At 42.3% G+C, this 19,639-nt stretch overlaps 1 protein-coding gene across 1 annotated transcript in view; it reads left to right on the top strand.

The window, feature by feature from the left end:
- The window catches only part of LOC145391419 (uncharacterized), a 61,112-nt gene that overhangs the window by 23,210 nt on the left and 18,263 nt on the right, over positions 1-19,639 (top strand). Inside the window, exons 4-5 of the mRNA XM_080266032.1 lie at positions 6,074-6,220; positions 18,210-18,464. Coding sequence (XP_080122158.1) covers positions 6,074-6,220; positions 18,210-18,464 — 402 coding nt within the window. The remainder of the gene's footprint in view (positions 1-6,073; positions 6,221-18,209; positions 18,465-19,639) is intronic.

Raw genomic sequence — 19,639 nt, 5'->3', positions numbered from 1 at the left:
CTTATGTGTTGACCATGATTGATATGGCTACTCGTTATCCTGAAGCCATTCCACTTAGAAACATCTCAGCAAAGAACGTGGTTAAGGAAATGCTAGGGTTCTTCACAAAGTTTGGTCTGCCCAAGGAGGTACAGTCAGACTGGGGAAGTAATTTCATGTCAAATGTTTTCAAGCAGTCTCTGAAAGAGTTGGGCATCACCCAGATCACGTCTTCAGCTTACCATCCCCAGACCCAAGGAGCGTTGGAGAGATATCATCAAACACTCAAATTGATGCTCAAGAAATACTCTTTGGAACATCAGAAAGACTGGGATAAAGGTCTTCCATTCGTTGTGTTTGCCGCAAGAGAATCTCCAAATGAATCACTGGGCTTCTCACCTTTTGAACTACTGTTTGGCCATGAAGTAAGAGGACCCCTTAAGCTATTCAAGGAATGCTGGCTGTCGGAGGAAGATGACGTCAACCTGCTGGAGTATGTGATGAAGTTCAAAGAACGGCTGTCCACTGCTTTACAGCTGGCGAGAGAGAATTTAGGAGCTGCTCAGGAGAAGATGAAGACTTGGTATGATAAGATGTCCAGGTTACGCCACTTTCAGCCAGGAGATCAGGTTTTGATTCTGCTGCCAGTGCATGGGCAACCTCTTCAAGCCAAGTTTAGTGGTCCTTATTTCGTGGAGAAGAAACTCAGTGATGTCAACTATGTCATCGCCACACCAGATCGTAGAAAGAGCAAGCAACTATGTCACATCAACATGCTAAAGTTATATCACAGGCGGGACGAAAATAATCCAGTCTGCACTGTAGCTGTTCCACCCGTGTCTGCAAGTGAAGCTCTCCCATGCAGTATGAGCATGAGTGATAGTTTGGGGAAGAATCCTGATATCATGAATGATCTCCAGGCTAAGCTTTCTCATCTACCTCCCAAGGAAAGGCAGGAGTTTTCGGCATTACTGCAGGAGTACCCGCAAGTGTTCCGTGCCACTCCAGGAAGAACCACTGTGTTGATGCATGATGTCGATGTTGGAGACGCAAAGCCAATTAAATTGCCTCCTTACCGTGTGAACCCAGTGAAAGTTCCTCTCATCCAGAAGGAGCTTGGCTACCTGTTGGACCACAAGATGATTGAGCCCTGTCAGAGCGAGTGGAGTTCTCCTGTCACTCTAGTCCCTAAGCCAGGTGGGTCACAGCGGCTTTGCATCGACTACAGACGTGTTAATCAGATAACCAAAACAGACACTTACCCTCTCCCTCGCGTGGAAGATTGCATAGACAAGATCGGAAAGGCTAGGTACATAAGTAAGTTTGATTTGTTAAAGGGATACTGGCAAGTACCTATGACTGAACGTGCTAGGGAGATCTCATGTTTTGTAACATTAGGAAAGACATTTGCATGTTCTGTAATGCCATGTACAGATTGTTTTAGAGTAATAAGAAATTTCCTTTGTAAATTTCTTTTTTCTTTGTGGGGAGGTGTTACATAGCCTATGATTTCATCATCCTTTGAGTAATTTTAACGCACAGTTGCTGCATGTTTGATCACGAGCGTGTTCTGCCTCAGTCCCCCCCTTCTACCGTTATAGTAGAGTAAGTCGTTCTCTCTGTTATTCAGAGCGGGATTTTCAGCTTTTTGTCCCCATGGCTTCATTTGCGCGTCCTTCTTACAAGTTATATCAAGCTCTCCTGGCCCCTATATAATGAGCTCAGTCTCTGCATCATTGCCACTTAGATCTGCTCCTCATTTTGTTCACATCTCTGTCCTCCCCTGTACAGATATTATTATTGTGAGTGCTCAAGAAATCTCCAAACATCTAGCAGCTGTGTGTAATTTGAGTATAACTGTTGTTGCATTTTTTCTTGTACTGTGTAGCATAGGGTTGATTCTTAGGCCTAGTGAGGTCTTTGTGATTGGTGTGGGGTTTTATATCAGTTATTTTTGATAATAGTTTGTATCTGTAATAATATATCTGGCATTCACTGAGTATTATCTGGTATCTCATTTTATCAGGGCTGACTTAGATAAATTTACTCTTGCTAATTTCGTGTTAATAGAGGCTATTGCAGTTAACCATATATTTAACCTGTTTATTTGCCATTACATTATCCTTATGAGTCCTGAATGTTTTGTTGTTAGTTTGAGCATTAAACTTTAACTTGTAATTTTACCTAACTCTTTTGTTTTGAACCTGGAACTTTACGGGACAGTAGTGACTCTTAGTATTCTCACTTAAAGTGTACGTTATCTTTCTCTGTTCCGTAACAATATATATATATATATATATATATATATATATATATATACAGTATATATGTACTGTATATATATATGTATATATATTATGGTCAGGAGATGGCAAAAATATGATGAAAAAGACATCCCTGGTCTTTGTGGTTTAAAAATTGCATGGTATTGTCAGACAAGGAACAAAATACAAATGAAATATGCTTTCTTGTGGCATGAATGATATTCAGCTTTTATTTATATGATAATGTTTGGTGTTGGAGAGGGATGCCATCAAACGGTGGCACCAGCTTTACAAACATCCCTAATCTCTATCCCTGTTCGTCGAAAGGGTGATGCTGGACTGCAGGAGGAGGGTTGCTTTACCCTGCATTCCACTGGGTACATACTCAGATAAACCTGAAGCTGCAGCTACCAGTAGTACATGATGTTGCTAACCCTTTCACTGTGATGATGTATCTTGAGCTACTGTATACAGTATTCTTGATACCACTGTAATATTTATTGATCTTGAGGGAGACTCACTAATCCAGGGAGGTCAGCTCCTTATCCCATACGCTGTGGTAGAGTGGAAATCCAAAGTGCACCTCGTGCATGAAAACCCAGATTTTCAGTATATTTATTTTCTTGCCTTTATGATTGATAGAGGATGTGATAATTATGTCTATTGACTTTCAGGTCGGTACAGTATATGTCATAGCTTTACTGCTACAGTATTTTGAATTTAAGTAATTTTGGACTGCTAAATGTATGTACAGTATGTTACATCATTTTTTCCAACGACCAGTTTTATGGGTATAATATCGAAGAGAGAATGCTGCGGTATGGATGTGCTGATTTTAAGGTCAGTTTGTAGTGTGACCTGAAAGAGCTTGGATATTTTCTTTATTTTGGAGGTGGGACATAAGCAAAAATGCAGCTACCAGGAATATTCTATCTATCTATAGCCCGACGCCCTAATCCCGCAAAGGGTGGCCGCAGACAAAACGCCTCCAAGTCACTCTGTCACCCACCATTTGACTCCCCTCCCCCCAACTCACCCCCCCCTCCCTTATATACCTCTCAACTCCATCCCTCCACCTCATCCTTGGTCTACCCCTCCCTCTCCATCCCTCCACCTCACCTACATACACCCTCTTAGTCAGTCTTTCATTCTCCATCCTCTCCACATGTCCAAACCACCTCAGTGTATTTCTCCTAATCTTTTCAACCACATATTCATCATAAATAAATTTTATGACTGTTTCATGAAAGAGTGCATGCATAAATATTATGCAATTTAAAATGAATCCAGCATCAACTGTGTTGTAGCTGTGGTGAACTTTTGAAATTTGGTGGACCAGATCGTGACCTTTCATTGTACCAAACAGTGACCAATGAGGCACACATGGGGTAGGCCGTGGGTGGCTGAAAAGACTCCAGATTCCTCCACGTGACATATTTCAAGTCTTTTATCAATAATCCACCCCAAAACTTTCTGTCTATTTATTGCCAGACGCCTTAATCCTGTAAAGAGTGGCCACAAACAAATCGCCTCCATGTCGCCCTGTCCCTCCATTTCACTGCCCTGCTCCCAGCTAACACCCCCCTCTCTCATGTCCCTCTCCACTCCATCCCTCCATCTCATCCTTGGCCTCCCCCTCCTTCTCCCCCCTCCCTCCACCACACTCACAAACACTTTCCTCATCAGTCTCTCACAATCCATTACCTCAGTGTGTTTCTCCTAACTCATCCTAACACATCCACATCCACACCACAACGCTCCTTCACTTCCTCATTTGTCAGTCTGTCTCTCTGCGTAACTCCACATGCTTCTCTCAAATACAGTAGCTCATTTCCACTGCTGTCACTTTTCACTTCTGTCCCTCCAGCAAGGTCCAAGCTTCACTTCCATACAGTACAGTTGGTATCACAATACTGTCATGTAACTTTTTCACTTCCATGCTCACTTCCCTGTTTCTTATCACTGCTTTCAAGGAACCAACAGACTTTCTTCCTTGTTGTACCCTTTCAAGCACTTCATGCTCCAAACTTCCATCCTTACTCATCACACTACCCAAGTACTTAAACACACTCACATATTCCATTTTTCATCATCCAGTCTCTCTGTACATTCAGTGACTTCACTTCTCTCAGAGACCATAACTTTACTCCTCCCTACATTCACCTTCCACCAAGCCTTGCAGCTCCCCTTCTTCTTCTCTTAACAATACAGTATCATCTGCAAACAACAGTACAGGGAGTTTCCAGACACTGACCTCTCTCACTAGGGTCGCTTCAACATCCACTGCCCTACCTTGTATCTCTTTTATAACCCCATCCATATACAGATTGAACAACCATGGAGACATGACACATCCCTGTTTCAGTCCAACCTTCAAATAGAAAAATTCACTCAGATCCCTATCCACACGCATTGCAGCCTTAGCACCATCATATATACTCTTCACGGCCTTCAACTTTCCATTTACTCCTTATATTCTTAATACTTTCTACAGTCCGTGTCTATCCACCCTGTCATATGCTTTCTCCAAATCCATGAAGGCCACATACAACTTCTTTCCCTTCTCTAGAAACTTTTCCACTGAAGACCTAACAATGAATATCTGAGCTACCCAACCTGATCCCTTCCTAAAACCTCCCTGTTCGTCTCCAACTAATTCCTCTGTTATGTCCCTAGTTCTGTCAATAAGTATCCTACCATACACTTTTCCTATTACACTAAGAAGACAAATGCCCAAAACAAAGTATGGAAAATTACATTTTTAACCCGGTGCGAGAGCTGTACACATCAGTGCACACTGGAGTGGCTGTGGCTGCTCATCGCAATTAATGGGTTAATAAATTCTTTTACTACTGCAGAAATTATGACTGACACGGAACCCACTGGGTATTGTGTTGTTGTCAAATAACTGTTTCTTACCCTCCCCTTCCCTCCTCCCCCCTCCCCCGTGTTTTTTTTTTTTTTTTTTTTTTTTTTTTTTTATAGCCAGTGCTGGAGAGGGATGCTTTTATGTGCTGGCACCAATATAGCTGGGCAGCTCAACTGCCTGCTTATACTACATCCATATCTGCTGAAAGGAGGAGGAGGATGGTTTGCAGGAGAAGGGTATTAAGTCTGCAGTTCACTGGGTTCACGTTGTTGATGGGCCTGCGGTTATAACAGCTGCTGCTATTAGTAACATTAACAACTCTGTTCAGTACTGCAGTCAGACTCTTTCAGTAATTCAAGGCTCTCTCCAGTCACCTCTCTCAGGAGTCATCACTATGGCTCCAAATTCTTTCTATAACTCCACTGCATGACCAGCATTATATTCTAGTGCAATCTGTTGTTTTAAGTTGACATTCATGGTGAAGGGATGACAGTTTTAGCCCAGGTTAGAGTAAAAGGAATATAATCTACAGACCACTGTATGTAAAGTACTGGTAATTTTTTTCTAATTACAGTATTTTATTCTCATCTTAAATGTCAGGACCAACTTGCCCAGCCCAGGGCTCCTACGCTTCTCTTGGCCAACATAGGATTGGATGGTGGATGGATGAGTACTTCATTTTTGTGGCTGTTAGCGTATATATAGAATATCATTTCTAATACTCACCAGTTCAGATCTCTCTCCATTCACTGATGTCTGTTGACAACCATCGCTATACCTTTATGTACAGTTACTCATAATTCAGATTTTATCTTTTTTTTTCTCTTATTTATTTATTAATGTTTTTCATTTCCATCGTGTGCCAATTGATGTCAGGTTCCCTAAGGAAGGAGTCAGTAACATTCATGATGATGATGGTGATGATGATGATGATGGTGATGATTTCTTCATTTCATTTCAGTTCCATCATGCGCCAGTCCATGTCAAGTTCATTAATCAAGGAGTCGGTAACATTCACCACGGATTTTGTTCGTCGAATTCCTTTGAACAACATAAACATGACAGTGGAGCCACCTAAGGAACCTATTGCTTCTTGTGGTGTTTACAGGTATAGTTCTACCACTGTAACTTATTAACCTAGATTTTATTTCTTTTGCGGCTTATGTCACATAGCTCAATGGCTAAAAAAAATCAATTAATTAATTAAAAAAATAAGTGCTCCACCCTTTCTATAGCACTTCTTCATGACTAGTATTATATTCCATTGTAAATCATGTACAACTCAGCATTCAAGATGAAGAGTTGGCAGTCTTAGATCAAGCTACAGTGAGATAGGTATAGTATCCTCCTTGGGTGGTGCTGGAGGAGGCTGCCTCCATGTGGTACGGTAGCACCAGTATTTCCAGGATGTGGGGCTGTCTAGTAATATAAATATCCCCTTACTCCCTCCATGTCCCTGAAAGTGGGTTGATAGACTGCAGAAAAAGGCAACTTCAGCCTAAAGTCCACCATGTTCACATCCAGAAGAATCTAGGGCTACAACTATTACTAGTACTGCTACTACTGTCCAGTGACATTTTTCCTCCTGTCATGTTTGTTCTTGCTCTCTGGACCCTACCAGACATGGGAAAAGAGGTTTGGATGATGGGGATGATGATTCTTGCTTTGTCCAGACAATTGTGTTCAGCTTCAGAGAAAACCAAACTTGTGAAGGGGTTAATGAAGGCCATATCTGACCCTTTCTGTTCAAAAAGCTTCTCCTAAGCTGAATAAAATCATCTGGTAATAGCAGTGATGTTAGTGGTAGCTGTAGGCCTAGGTTGGACTGCAACATGAACCAACAGGCTGAAGTTGCTCTCCTCAAGCAGTCCACCATCCTTGTTTCAGGGGATGGGATGGACTTAAAGGACATTTGTACTGTTGTTGTTGTTGTTTGTTGTTGTTACTGAACCCTGGTCTGTCTGGCCAAGGAGTCGTTTTAACCACAAGTAAACAGCTGCTCCTGTTGGGCCATCTTACAGGTAAAGTACAGTACATACACCAGTTAGGGGGTCCACATCCTTTTGTGTCAGACAGCACCGCACCAGGGTTGGACCAGGGGCCTTCCCATGGTGAGGTGCCGGGAAATACGGCGATGTTTGGCTCACGTGTGGAGACTTCAACTGCCCCACCCAGGTGCATAGCGCTACCATGTGTAGGCTCCCCTGCGGTGCCAACTTTCCTTTAGTGCCAGCTCTCTTTCATTGCTTGTTTATACTGTATTACTGGGTAGTGGATCTGACCAGTTATTTCAATGCTCCCAGAGACTTTGAGGGGTTAAACCAATCTGCCATTATCCCAACCCTTAATGGTAACTGTTGTAAAAAGTTGTGATACTTAGACAACATAACCAGAATACACACAGTCCTCGTAAATCGCGTGTTTATAAATCACAGATTCGTAAATCACGGCTAAGTGGCCGTCAGACTGTCGGCATTCTTAAATTACTGTTAAGTCTCGAAACTCGCAGACCTAGGCACCGAAGTGGGCCTTTTCCGAGGAGAATCGTAAACCGCGGCATTCAGTTTGAAAATCGCGACCTAACAACCAATCACTACCCGTCTCTGGTGGCAAGTGTGCATACTAATGCTGCCACGTTGTTGTTGTTCTTCCCACCAGTCCGCACACTGCAGACCATCGCCGTGGAGTACGAGAGCTACCTGTCTTTTTTTTATGCACCTTCCCCCCCGCCTCCTACCTTCCATGGCCCCTCCCGAACCCCTGATGAAGCGCTTTAAGCAGTATGGGGTCAAGAAGCAGCTGCCGTTGTCATACAGTCAATGTTTGGAGCTCATTTGTCGTGTTGAGAAGGGAGAGAACTTTTCAGAGCTGGCAAAAGAGTTTGGGAAGAACAAGTGCTGAGAGGTTCTAAGTTCTTCCCAATACCACCTCACTCCATTCACTTAAGCAATATCTTCATAGGATTAAGGTGAGATCCCTTAACATTGCTTATTTCTATTAAATACATGCACTGAATATTCCTAAATTTGTATGTTTGAGTTTGATGGTGCCTAGATAGGTGTAGGTAGGGTGCTGTGGGGGGTGGTTGGCCAAAGTCCAGACCCAAGTTAATTTTTCACATAAGAGTTATTATTTATAAACCACAGAATTTGTAAATCGCGGCAATGGTCCAGACCCAAATTGCCGCAATTTATGAGGATTGAGTGTATACACAGTGTCCCACTACATTTTTGAGAAACCTGGGAAGTTATTCTGGGGCTAATTTTGAGTACCAGTAAATATTTTTTATATCAACATGGGTCTGATTATGATCTGGTAAAGGGCTACAATTACTGATGACCTTATGGGTGAAAATGGCCTCACTGGCATCCAATAATGCGATCAGTAATTGTAGCGTGGTTATGATTAAGAATTTGACCCATGCTAATGAGCATTATTTACTCAGAATTAGGCACAGAATATCCTCCATAAGATTTATAACTATTACACGATGCACTGCATAACAGGGATTGTCTGTGCCAAAACAAGGGTTAGGTTGGGTTATGCTGTAGCTTGTTTTCACCTGACAGAACCAGCTCACTTCTACAACTTAAAGACCAAGTCATGGTTGCTTGAAATTGGGCAAGCCTTTTAGTTATGAGATAACAATGTGTCTCCTTGGTTAATACTTCACTTTAAAGAACTGGGCCACCTCCACAAGTTAAACAGCAAGTCATGGTTGCTTGAAATTTAATGGACCTTAATTAGTAGGTAGGAATGAGTCTCCTTTGATGCTGTTGCCAGTTTGTGTATGTGTGGGGGAACTGGACCACTCCCACAACTTGAATACCCAGTTGCTGTTGCATGAAATTCAGTGAACCTTAATTATGAGATAGGAATGAGTGTCCTTGGTTAGTACTCAAACTAACCCTTCAGTCTGACTACATTTGGTCATCAACTCAACTGAGCAGGACTGGGGATCTTTGTCAGGTTGGAACAAACATTCCATGGTGTAATGCATTGGTGAGGGACAGGCTTGGATGTCCTTAAAGGAAAGGAGAAAGAAAACACTCTGTAGATGAAAGTGGCTATGTTGGGGGGGGGGGAGTCCACAGACCCATGATATAAAGCTCATTATAGGTCTTTCATCTAAACATGGCAGAGATTTTTTACCCTTTGTAGCTTATTTCACATAGCTCAGAGCTAGAAAAAAAATACTACTGCTCTGTATCCTTTTCATAACCCATCTTTGTGACAAGCATCATCATCATCATCATCATCTGGACCTCCTTTCCCACCCTAGGGCAGGGTGAGGAGTAGCATTGTCCAGACAGCCCAAGTTTGCCCAGTACAATGGTCCACACTTCCATTCACTCATCATTCAAGCCCCTGGAATCCTGGCTCTTATCTGATATGCCAAAAACTTTCACCACATTCTGTAGCTTCACATAAACATATCTGATAGATTCAGTCCAGACGCTGTCAAGTTAAGAAGGGGTGCCAAATCCCTGATCATGCACTTCTTCTCGCAACATTCATCCGGCCAGCTCAATCTCTTGTCAGTCTCCTAGCCTCACCCACTTCCTCACACACTCATCCACCATATCCCTCCATCTTCTCCTTGGCCTACCTTGCCTCCTTCCTTCTTCAGATTCGCTCAGATACACCTTTTTTCACTACTGTTGTTATCCATTCTCTCCACATGACCATCCCATCTCAGTGCACTCTTTTCGATTTCTGGTGTCCACAGACTTCCTCACTCCACATCTCTAATGAATCACATTACACTCGACCCTCGATTTGCTGGACTAAAAGGGGGATAGACCAGTCCAGGAATGGCAAAAGTCCGGCCCCACACCATTCCCCAGACTATTACCATACTTTGTCCGAATTCTCCAATATTGTCCAGCAATAATTCCTATAATCTAGAACATTCTGGAATGTAGGCTACCAATACCAATATAACTAACATACACAGTACATAAAATAATAACACTGACACAATAACAATAATAATAACTGACACAATAGCTTTATTTTGCTAGCTACAACCCTAAGAATGGTTGTTTAGACAGTTGACGAGAATGTGGACGGTGTGATAGAAGAAGATCAGAAAGCTGAGGAAAAAGAGGAAAATGAGCAAGGAATAGAGCACCACAAGGTCAGGCAACCACTAACCAGCTGACCGAGATACAAACACGCAATCTTAGACCGAATCGACAATTTTAATTGGAAAATAATTTAATCTTTATCACCATATAGGTTTGCACACCTAATTATTTGAAATTCAGTCAAAAATTTGTCTATCTATCTATCTATAGCCCGACGCCCTAATCCCGCAAAGGGTGGCTGCAGACAAAACACCTCCAAGTCGCTCTGTCACCCACCATTTGACTACCCTCCCCCCAACTCACCCCCCCTTCCCTCATATACCTCTCAACTCCATCCCTCCACCTCATCCTCAGTCAACCCCTTCCTCTCCCTCCCTCCACGTCACTACATACACCCTCTTAGTCAGTCACCCTCTTAGTCAGTCTTTCATTCTCCATTCTCTCCACATGTCCAAACCACCTCAGTGTATTTCTCCTAATCTTCTCAACCACATCCACCCCACAACGTTCTTTCACTTCTTCATTCGTCAACCTGTCCCTCCATGTCACTCCACATGCTCCTCTCAAGTAACTCATCTCCACTGCTCTCACTTTTGACTTGTTCCCCTCTTGCAAGGTCCACGCCTTGCTTCCATACGTCAGGGTAGGAATCACAATACTATCATGCAGTGACTTTTTTAACTTCCATAATCACCTCCCTATTTCTCATCACTGCTTTCAGTGAACCAACAACCTTCCTTCCCTGCTGTACCCTTTCACACACTTCATCCCCCAGAGTTCCATCCTTACTCATCACACTACCCAAGTACATGAATGCACTCACATTCTCCATATCCTCACCATCCAACCTCACTGTACATTCTGTGACTTCATTCCTCTCAAACACCATAACTTTACTTTTGTTTACATTAACTTTCAACTTCCTCCTCCTACACACTGTCCCAAATTCATTCACCAAACCTTGCAACTCCCATTCATCTTCACTCAACAATACTGTATCATCAGCAAACAGCAACATCGGAATCTTCCAAATCTCACCTTCATTCATTAGAGTCACCCCAGCATCCACTGCCCTACCCTGCACCTCCTTTACAACCCCATCCATGTATATATTAAACAGCCATGGAGACATCACACAACCCTGTTTCAGTCCCACAATGAGATCAAAGAACTCACTCAGCTCACCATCCACTCGCACCGTAGCCCTAGCTCCTTCATACATACTCTTCACCGCACTCAACAATTTCCCCTCCACTCCTTATATTCTTAATACCTTCCACATACCTTGCCTATCTGTTCTGTTATAAGCTTTCTCCAAGTCCATGAAGGCAGCATACACTTTCTTTCCCTTCTCTTGATACTTCTCCACTAAACATCTTTGAACAAATATCTGATCTACACACACTTTTCCCTTCCTAAATCCCCCTTGTTCTTCTCCAACTAGCTCCTCTGTCATAAGCCTTACCTTATCAATGAGTATTCTACCATATATTTTACCAGTCACACTAAGTAGGCAAATACCCCTATGGTTACCACTTACTTCTCTCTCCCCTTTTCCATTGTATAAAGGAACAGTTATACCTGATTTCCAGTCCTCTGGAACCCTTCCCTCTTCCCAAGCCAATCTACACAACTTCCATATCCACTCCACAACAATCTCACCCCCATACCTCAACATTTCACCATACACTCCATCAATTCCTGGGGCCTTTCCCAACTTGATCTTCTTCATTGCTTCCACTACTTCTGCCCTACTGATCACTTCCTCCCTCCTCTCATCTCTTCTTCTCCCAGCCATTCCCCAACCACATATACTCGCACTGCTCTCACTCTCTACATTCAACAAATTCTCAAAGTTCTCCTTCCATCTCAATTTCTCTCTCTTCTCCACCAACAATCTATTACAGTAAAAGTCCAATTCTTCGGCATCCAATTCCCTGGCAAATCTGACATTTCGGCAGTTTTGAGAAATAGTCCCATTTACGAAAATCTCTGATCGTTCGGCAGATTTTCCGATTTTTTTCGTCAGTCTTGAAATTCTCCATGAGTCCTTAGAGCCTGTTGCAGGACCTTCTACTGCTGGGGACTTCTTCCAGCAGTAGCAGACTCCAATGAACCCCTTCTACTGTACATATGTAAATAAGGAACCTACTATAAGTTTATGTAAGTGCATGTGAACTTGTAGGCCTACTGTACCATTATATTTATATACAGTATGTTCACTAATTTCTTTATTTTTCATATTCATGTATAGTACTGTATTCATTACAGTATTGTACAGTATCAAACAGTATACAGTACTTTCTCCAAACACATTTGTAATGATAAGAGTAGTGATGATAGTGTTCACTGAAACATGTAAGGTACTGGGTAGGGTTTTTGATAATTCGGCAATTTTGATTTTTCGGCACTTGCCTGGTCCCATAGATGCCGAAAAATCGGACTTCTACTGTATTCCTATCTTTCACTCCCCTACTATTTCCCCCTTCACATTGCCTTACTTTCTTTACCTTCTTCCAAAACAATTTCTTACTCTCCCTCCATTTCACGCTCAGATTCCTCCCAAACTCTTCATCCACTTTCTTCTTACTCTCCTTCACCAGTCTCTTTACCTCCCTTCTCCTGCTTACATATACCTCTCTCTTCTCTCTCATCTTCTCCCCTACCTCTCCTCGCTAACCATTCACTATAAGCCCTCTTCTTTTGTTCCACAGCTCGTTTCACCTCATCATTCCACCATGCTGTCCCTTGTACACCCTTGCATCTCCTCCTCACTCCACAAACCACCTCACATGCTGCACCTCTCTCTTCCTTGAATATCTTACATACGTCTTCCACCCCTTCCATCTGCTTTAGCTCATACCTTCCCAATCTTTCTTCCACTATGCTTTTATACTCTGCCATTTTCCCACTGTCTTGCAAATTCAAGCACAAAAATTTGTGCTTAATTTAATTATTAACAAAAAAATCAGGATTCAGAGTGAAAATTTCTTAAAGTTAGCAGAAGTGTTTTGCTTCTACCCAAACAACTCACCTTGACGGACTTTTGTTTTGTAATATATATCGTTTAAAATGCAGATTCATTTTTTTGTACTCAAGATAAAGATTTATGCCAAACAGAAGTCTGTCAAGGCATCCTGATGATATGAAGGGGAAATATCTGCTAACATTGGCCAACCACTCATCAGCTGACCAAGATATAAACACTGACGATCTGAAGGGGAAATATCTGCTAACATTCGTGCATTTTAGCTCTGATACCTAATTTTTAAAGTAACTTATATTAAGTAAAATTTTTAAAGTAGATATCCGATAATTAGGTGTGTATGAGCCACTGTGGCAATAAAAATTAAAATATTTTCCAGTGAAAAGTGCCGATTCGGTATTTACTCCCACCAAGTCGGGTGAGCCAAGTGAGTAGCAATGGATCTCATTGACTTTGTCCATAAGAAAATATATATATTTTTTTATTACCTGTGAATATTATTGTGACCAAGCCTTCCTTAAACTTTACTGTGTTATGCAATAAACTATTTATAGTGGCATTTGAGAATGGTAAGAGGCAAATGGGATATTGCCATGAGCTAGGAGCTGGTAGCATGAAGCAGGTTGGTGGCCAAGATGCGTTTTATGTATGAAAATAATTTTTTGTGTGTGTTACAAATGGCCTTTACTGAGTCAAAAGATTGTTAAAATTATAACCGTGTTGTGCAGCAGACTGAGTAAAATAATGGCTGGACTTTTGTTGAGAATCCCGGACTTGTATGGGCATTTGTCTGGCATTTGATAATATTGTTTGGCCTCAGCCCTTGTCCGTGAAATTCGAAATCTGGGAAATAGGGGTCTGCCAAATCGAGGGTCGAGTTTATTTTGTATCCTCTCCACTCTTTGTACTCCACATACATTCCTTTGCAGTCCCATCTCTACTGCTCTCACTCATGACTTTTCATTTTCATGCCACACGTAGTCTTACGTCCATGTGTTAAAGCTGGCACTAACACTCCTTCATGTAAGCCTCGCGCAGCTACAACACTCAATCCTCTGTTTTTTATTAAGGCCTTCATAGCACCAGATGCTTTCCTTTCTTGTGTCTCTCTACTTTCCACTGCTTTTGCACATTTTCCTCATATTTATTGTTAAGCTTATGTGATGGGTCAGCATTCAAGATGGAAAGATGTTAGTTTTAGGGCAGGTTAGATTAAAAAGTGTAATAGATATTGTTTTGGTGCTGGAGAGTGTTGCCTCCGCACGGTGGCATTGATATAACCAGACGGCTTTCTTTGCCTGGTTATACAAACATCCCTCATCTCCATTCTTGTCCCCCAAAAGGAGGACGTTAGAATACAAGTGTAGGGAAACCTCAGCCAACAGTCCACCAGTTTCATGTCCAGATGAGCCTGGGACCACAACAAGAACAACAGCAACAATATAAATTGCTACTGGGATTACATTTATACAAAAAAAGCCTTACAAATACAGGGTGTCCTGAGAGTTAAGTCAAAAACTTTGGGAAATGATAGAGGAGGGAATTCTGAGGAAAAAATGTTCTATGAACTTGTGTCCAAATCCCAACCGTTACGGAGCTACAGTTACTGATGACCTTATGGGCGAATTATGAAGGAGACCATTTTCGCCCATAAGGTCATCAGTAACTGTAGCTCCGTAACGGTTGAGATTTGGACACATGTTCATTTAACATTTTTTGCTAAAATTCCCTCATCTGTCATTTCTCAAAGTTTTTGGCATAACTCCAGGGACACCCTGTATAAAGTGTCCATACGCGCATTATGGTTAGGGCAGGTTAATTTAGTGTAGGTTAGGTAAATTAGGCAAGTTTAACTTAGGTTAGGTTAGGTTAAGTAAGGTAGGTGTTATGTAATTTTTAAAGATTATGTAAAGTCAGCTTTTCTTTTACCATAAATTATCCTACTCATTAAAGCCAAGTTGCTATAGATTTATCCTGTTTATGAAGAGTAGGTATGGTACTGTGTTTTCATACTTATCTATAATTTTGTAAAGTTCTATCTATCTATCTATTGCCAGACGCCTCAATCCTGTTTGGGGTGGCCACAAACAAATCGCCTCCAAGTCGCCCTGTCCCCCGCCATCTCACTGCCCTGCTCCCAGCTCACACCCCCCTCTCTCATATACCTCTCCACCCCATCCCTCCATCTCATCCTCGGCCTCCCCCTCCCTCTTCCCCCCTCCACCTCACTCACATACACTCTCTTCGTCAGTCTTTCACCCTCCATCCTCTCCACATGGCCAAACCACCTCAGTGTGTTCCTCATAATGCTTCCTATCACATCCACATCCACACCACAACGCTCCTTTATATCCTCATTCGTCAGCCTGTCTCTCCATGTGACTCCACAGGCTCCTCTTAAATAACTCATTTCCACTGCTCTCACTCTTGACTTGTGTCCTTCCAACAACGTCCAAGCTTCACTTCCATGCTCACTTCCCTGTTTCTTATCACTGCTTTCAAAGAACCAGCAACCTTTCTTCCCTGCTGTACCCTTTCATGCACTTCACCCTCCAAACCTCCATCCTTACTCATCACACTACCCAAGTACTTAAACGTACTCACATTTTCCAATTCCTCACCATCCAACCTCTTTGTACATTCACTGACTTCACCTCTTTCAAAGACCATCATTTTACTCTTCCCTACATTCACCTTTAGATTCCGTTTCTTACACACTCTCCCAAAATCATCCACCAAGCCATGCAGCTCCCCTTCGTCTTCACCCAACAACACAGTATCATTTGCAAACAACAGTACAGGGAGTTTCCAAACACTATCCTCTCTCACCAGGGCCACTCCAGCATCCACTACCCTACCTTGTACCTCTTTTATTACCCCATCCATGTAAAGATTGAACAATCATGGAGACATGACACATCCCTGTTTCAACCCAACTTTAAAAGAGAAAAATTCACTTAGTTCACCATCCACACGCACTGCAGCCTTCGCACCATCGTACATACTCTTCACAGCATTCAACAACTTCCCATCTACTCCATATATTCTTAACACTTTCCACAATCCTTGTCTATCCACCCTGTCATATGCTTTCTCCAAATCCATGAAAGCGGCATACAACTTCTTTCCCTTCTTTAGAAACTTTTCCACTAAAGATCTAAGAATGAATATCTGATCTACACAACCTCTTCCTTTCCTAAAGCCTCCCTGTTCTTCTCCAACTAATTTCTCTGTTCTTTCTCTAACTCTGTCAATAAGTATCCTACCATACACTTTTCCTATTATACTAAGAAGACAAATGCCCCTATGATTACCACACACTTCTTTTTCCCCTTTTCCTTTGTACAAGGGAATAATTATACCTGACTTCCAATCCTGCGGGACTCTACCTTCCTCCCAGGCCAATCTGCACATCTTTAAAATGGACTTAGAGCTGCTCCCCTAATTCCATCCATCCATCATCCAATCCTATGTTGCCCCAAGAGGAGTATAGGAGCCCAGGGCTAGGCAAGTTGGTCCTGACATTTAAGATGAGAGTGACCACCCTGACTCATCCCTGAGTGGCATTATGTGAGCAATAAACCCCAACTACCCCTGGGATATAAACCTGCCCTGGCTCAATCTGATTGGAACACCATAATTACCCACTAAACCACCAGGTGCCATAATTTGGTTTTATGGTTACCACCCAGCATAGTAAATGGTTTCTCGGTGTACAGGAAACCATTTAAAAGATTTACAATGAAATATAATCCCTTAATTAATGACTTCATTGTTTCTAAGGGATGGTTATATCTAGAATAGTTCTTAATATAAAATTCACTAATATCCAAGGCCAAATATGCATGGTTTCCTACAGTGGCTTTAAGAAACTTCAAGAGGTTGTTCTTTGGCTATTTTGATTAGAAATTGCTATATCAGCATGTAACCAACTGGTGCACAGCAGCAATTACTGATGAACTTTTGGCAAAAAAATGGGCTCCCTTATACAGTCACGACTCATTATATGATAGGGTTACATCAAGTGATAACCTATTGTATAATGATTTATCATATAATGAGGTTGATATAACATAGGTTCATTGGGGATAGGGAGGGTGCCCTGGACCATGCAATGAAGTACCATACACCTCCACATGTCACCACTTCGGTGCTAACACCCACCGTCCATATTGAATACATCCTAGGGCTGTCTCTTACAGGATTGGTGTATTGGTATTAGCGGGGGTATTTTTACATGTCGGAGGGTCTTCTGGTAGATCAGTAAAGTCTGATTTTATGAAATTCAAATCCTTAAACTGTTCCCTGTCCCAGGAGGGATTTGAACCCAGGTCCGGTAGGACTGCAGGGCACATCTACTGATTAAGCCACAGCCTTCCCCCATTGAGCCACCGCTTCCCCCCCTACCTCAACGCCATATATCATAATTATAGAACAGCCAGTTTTGAGACTGGATATTGCATAATTTTGCCAGAAATTGATTTAATAGAGCAGATCCAGCAGCGCTGGATATTGCGACGACGGATAATTGAGAGGTTACTTTGTTGGACACAGGCAGAGGCTGAAACATCACTGTTGTACCAGTTACATCAGATAAATTTCATCATTAATGCTACCATAGTCATTAAGTCTTCGTAAGTTCTGTATACAGTATTTTGTAGAAGTCACTGAAAAAATAACACATTAAATGCATCAGAAAAATATATGTGCAGTATATATATATTCAAAGCTTCTTAACTGGATAGTTCGTACCAGTAAATAGGAAAGCAACTCTAGTTAAAAAGGCTGCCGTCTAATCTCACCTAACTTAACCAAACCTAACCCAACTCAACTCAGCTCAGCGTAACCTTTCTTACAGTACATTCATATTAATAAGGTAGAGATTTTTGTTGTTTTACAGCTCTGACCACCACCGCTAATGTTATCTTCTTAGTACAGCTGAGCAGTCAGCATGGAGAAGTGTCAATTTTATGTCAGGGTAAAGTAAACAGTATACATAAAAACCAATTCATCCTTTTCAGTCCACCTGCGCTTCTTTCCCGACGCTACCCCAATAAGATCCAGCGATCAAACTCCGGCACCAGCTCTCCCCTAAGCATTGAAGACTCTCTGATCTCATCACCCACACAGAAGAACGCTTGTAGCCGCACTCTGTTGAATGCCCCCTCACCCAACCTTGCCGGCATGATTAACAACAACAAGAATTTGGATGCCAGCTCAAGTAAATGTCGAGCATTTTGGGCCCGATCCAGTGCAATTCTCCTGGCCTTTCATAAGTGAGTGTGTCTTGATTTGCTTTCTCTCTCTCTCTCTCTCTCGTGTGTACGTGTGTGCCTCAGACAAACTGACCAACTATACGTCTGTTTCTCCATCTATCTATCTGTCTTTCCAGTGGTGTTCTGCTGGGATTTCACAAGAGAGTGTGTGCTGTTGGTGGTGGTGTGCCCCCATGGTTATACATACAGATTTCTTTCATCAGTGAGTGCAGTACATCAAGGCTCTTATATACTTACAGTGGCTTTATTTTCACCTGTTGGAATTGGCCCTCTTTTACAGCTTGAATCCTGGGAATACTGGGTGGTAACCATATAACCAAATCATGTGGTGCAGTAGAGCCTACTGTGGTGTGCCTGTTAACTGGGTGGATGGATACAAATGTGGCATCCACCCAGGAGCCAAACTTCCACATTTTACCCTGTGCCTTGCCACAGCAAGGCTCTGCGAACCTTAAGGGAATGTCAGTTCCTTGCACAGGACAGCAGGGGTAGCTGCTTGCCTGCAATTGATGGGTCTGCTTGGTCAGACAGACTAGGGTTGATCAACAACAAAAACAATTGTGTTGTGGTTGCATTAATATCAGTAAGCCATAGTTATGAGGCAGGATTCAGTGTCCTTGGTTACTAATTAAATCCACTCTGTGGTCTCCAGTCTGACTACATTGGTCTGTCTACTTAGTTGAAAGGGGTTACGAAGCACCACTGCCACCTACAGCCTGATCCAACTTAACCAGCATCATCCCATGCTGACCCAAGATAACTTAACCATCATCATCATCATCATCATCATCACCACCCTTCTGACTCACTGCCTTATCCCTTAACCTCTCAGCTAGTATGATGGTAATAAGATGTGGACATGAGCTGGAGCAAGTGTATGAGACTTAGCTGAAATCCAGCCCCGTGCTTCTTGCTTTTTATAGGAGAGTACACCCATGCACCAAAGTTTCTGTACCCCCCTCGCTGGAAGGAAGTGGAAGTCAGGGTTAAAGAGAGGGCAGGCGAATGGACAACTGTGAGTGGTAGTTTGGAACTGAGCTACAAGGCGAATGATGAGAAACCTAATGACACTGGATTCGAAACATTCCATGCTATTCACCTGCAAAACATCATGCGTTCGTAACATACATAGCATATATTACAACGTTTTTGTTTTTGTTTTCGTTTTTAAAGGC

Source organism: Coenobita brevimanus, chromosome 18 (genome assembly GCF_032717465.1).
Source record: "Coenobita brevimanus isolate Jiangsu-jjx chromosome 18, ASM3271746v2, whole genome shotgun sequence".
Taxonomy (NCBI): domain Eukaryota; kingdom Metazoa; phylum Arthropoda; class Malacostraca; order Decapoda; family Coenobitidae; genus Coenobita; species Coenobita brevimanus.
The sequence above is the reverse complement of the archived record's forward strand: the minus strand, read 5'-3'. Positions and strand labels throughout refer to the sequence as shown.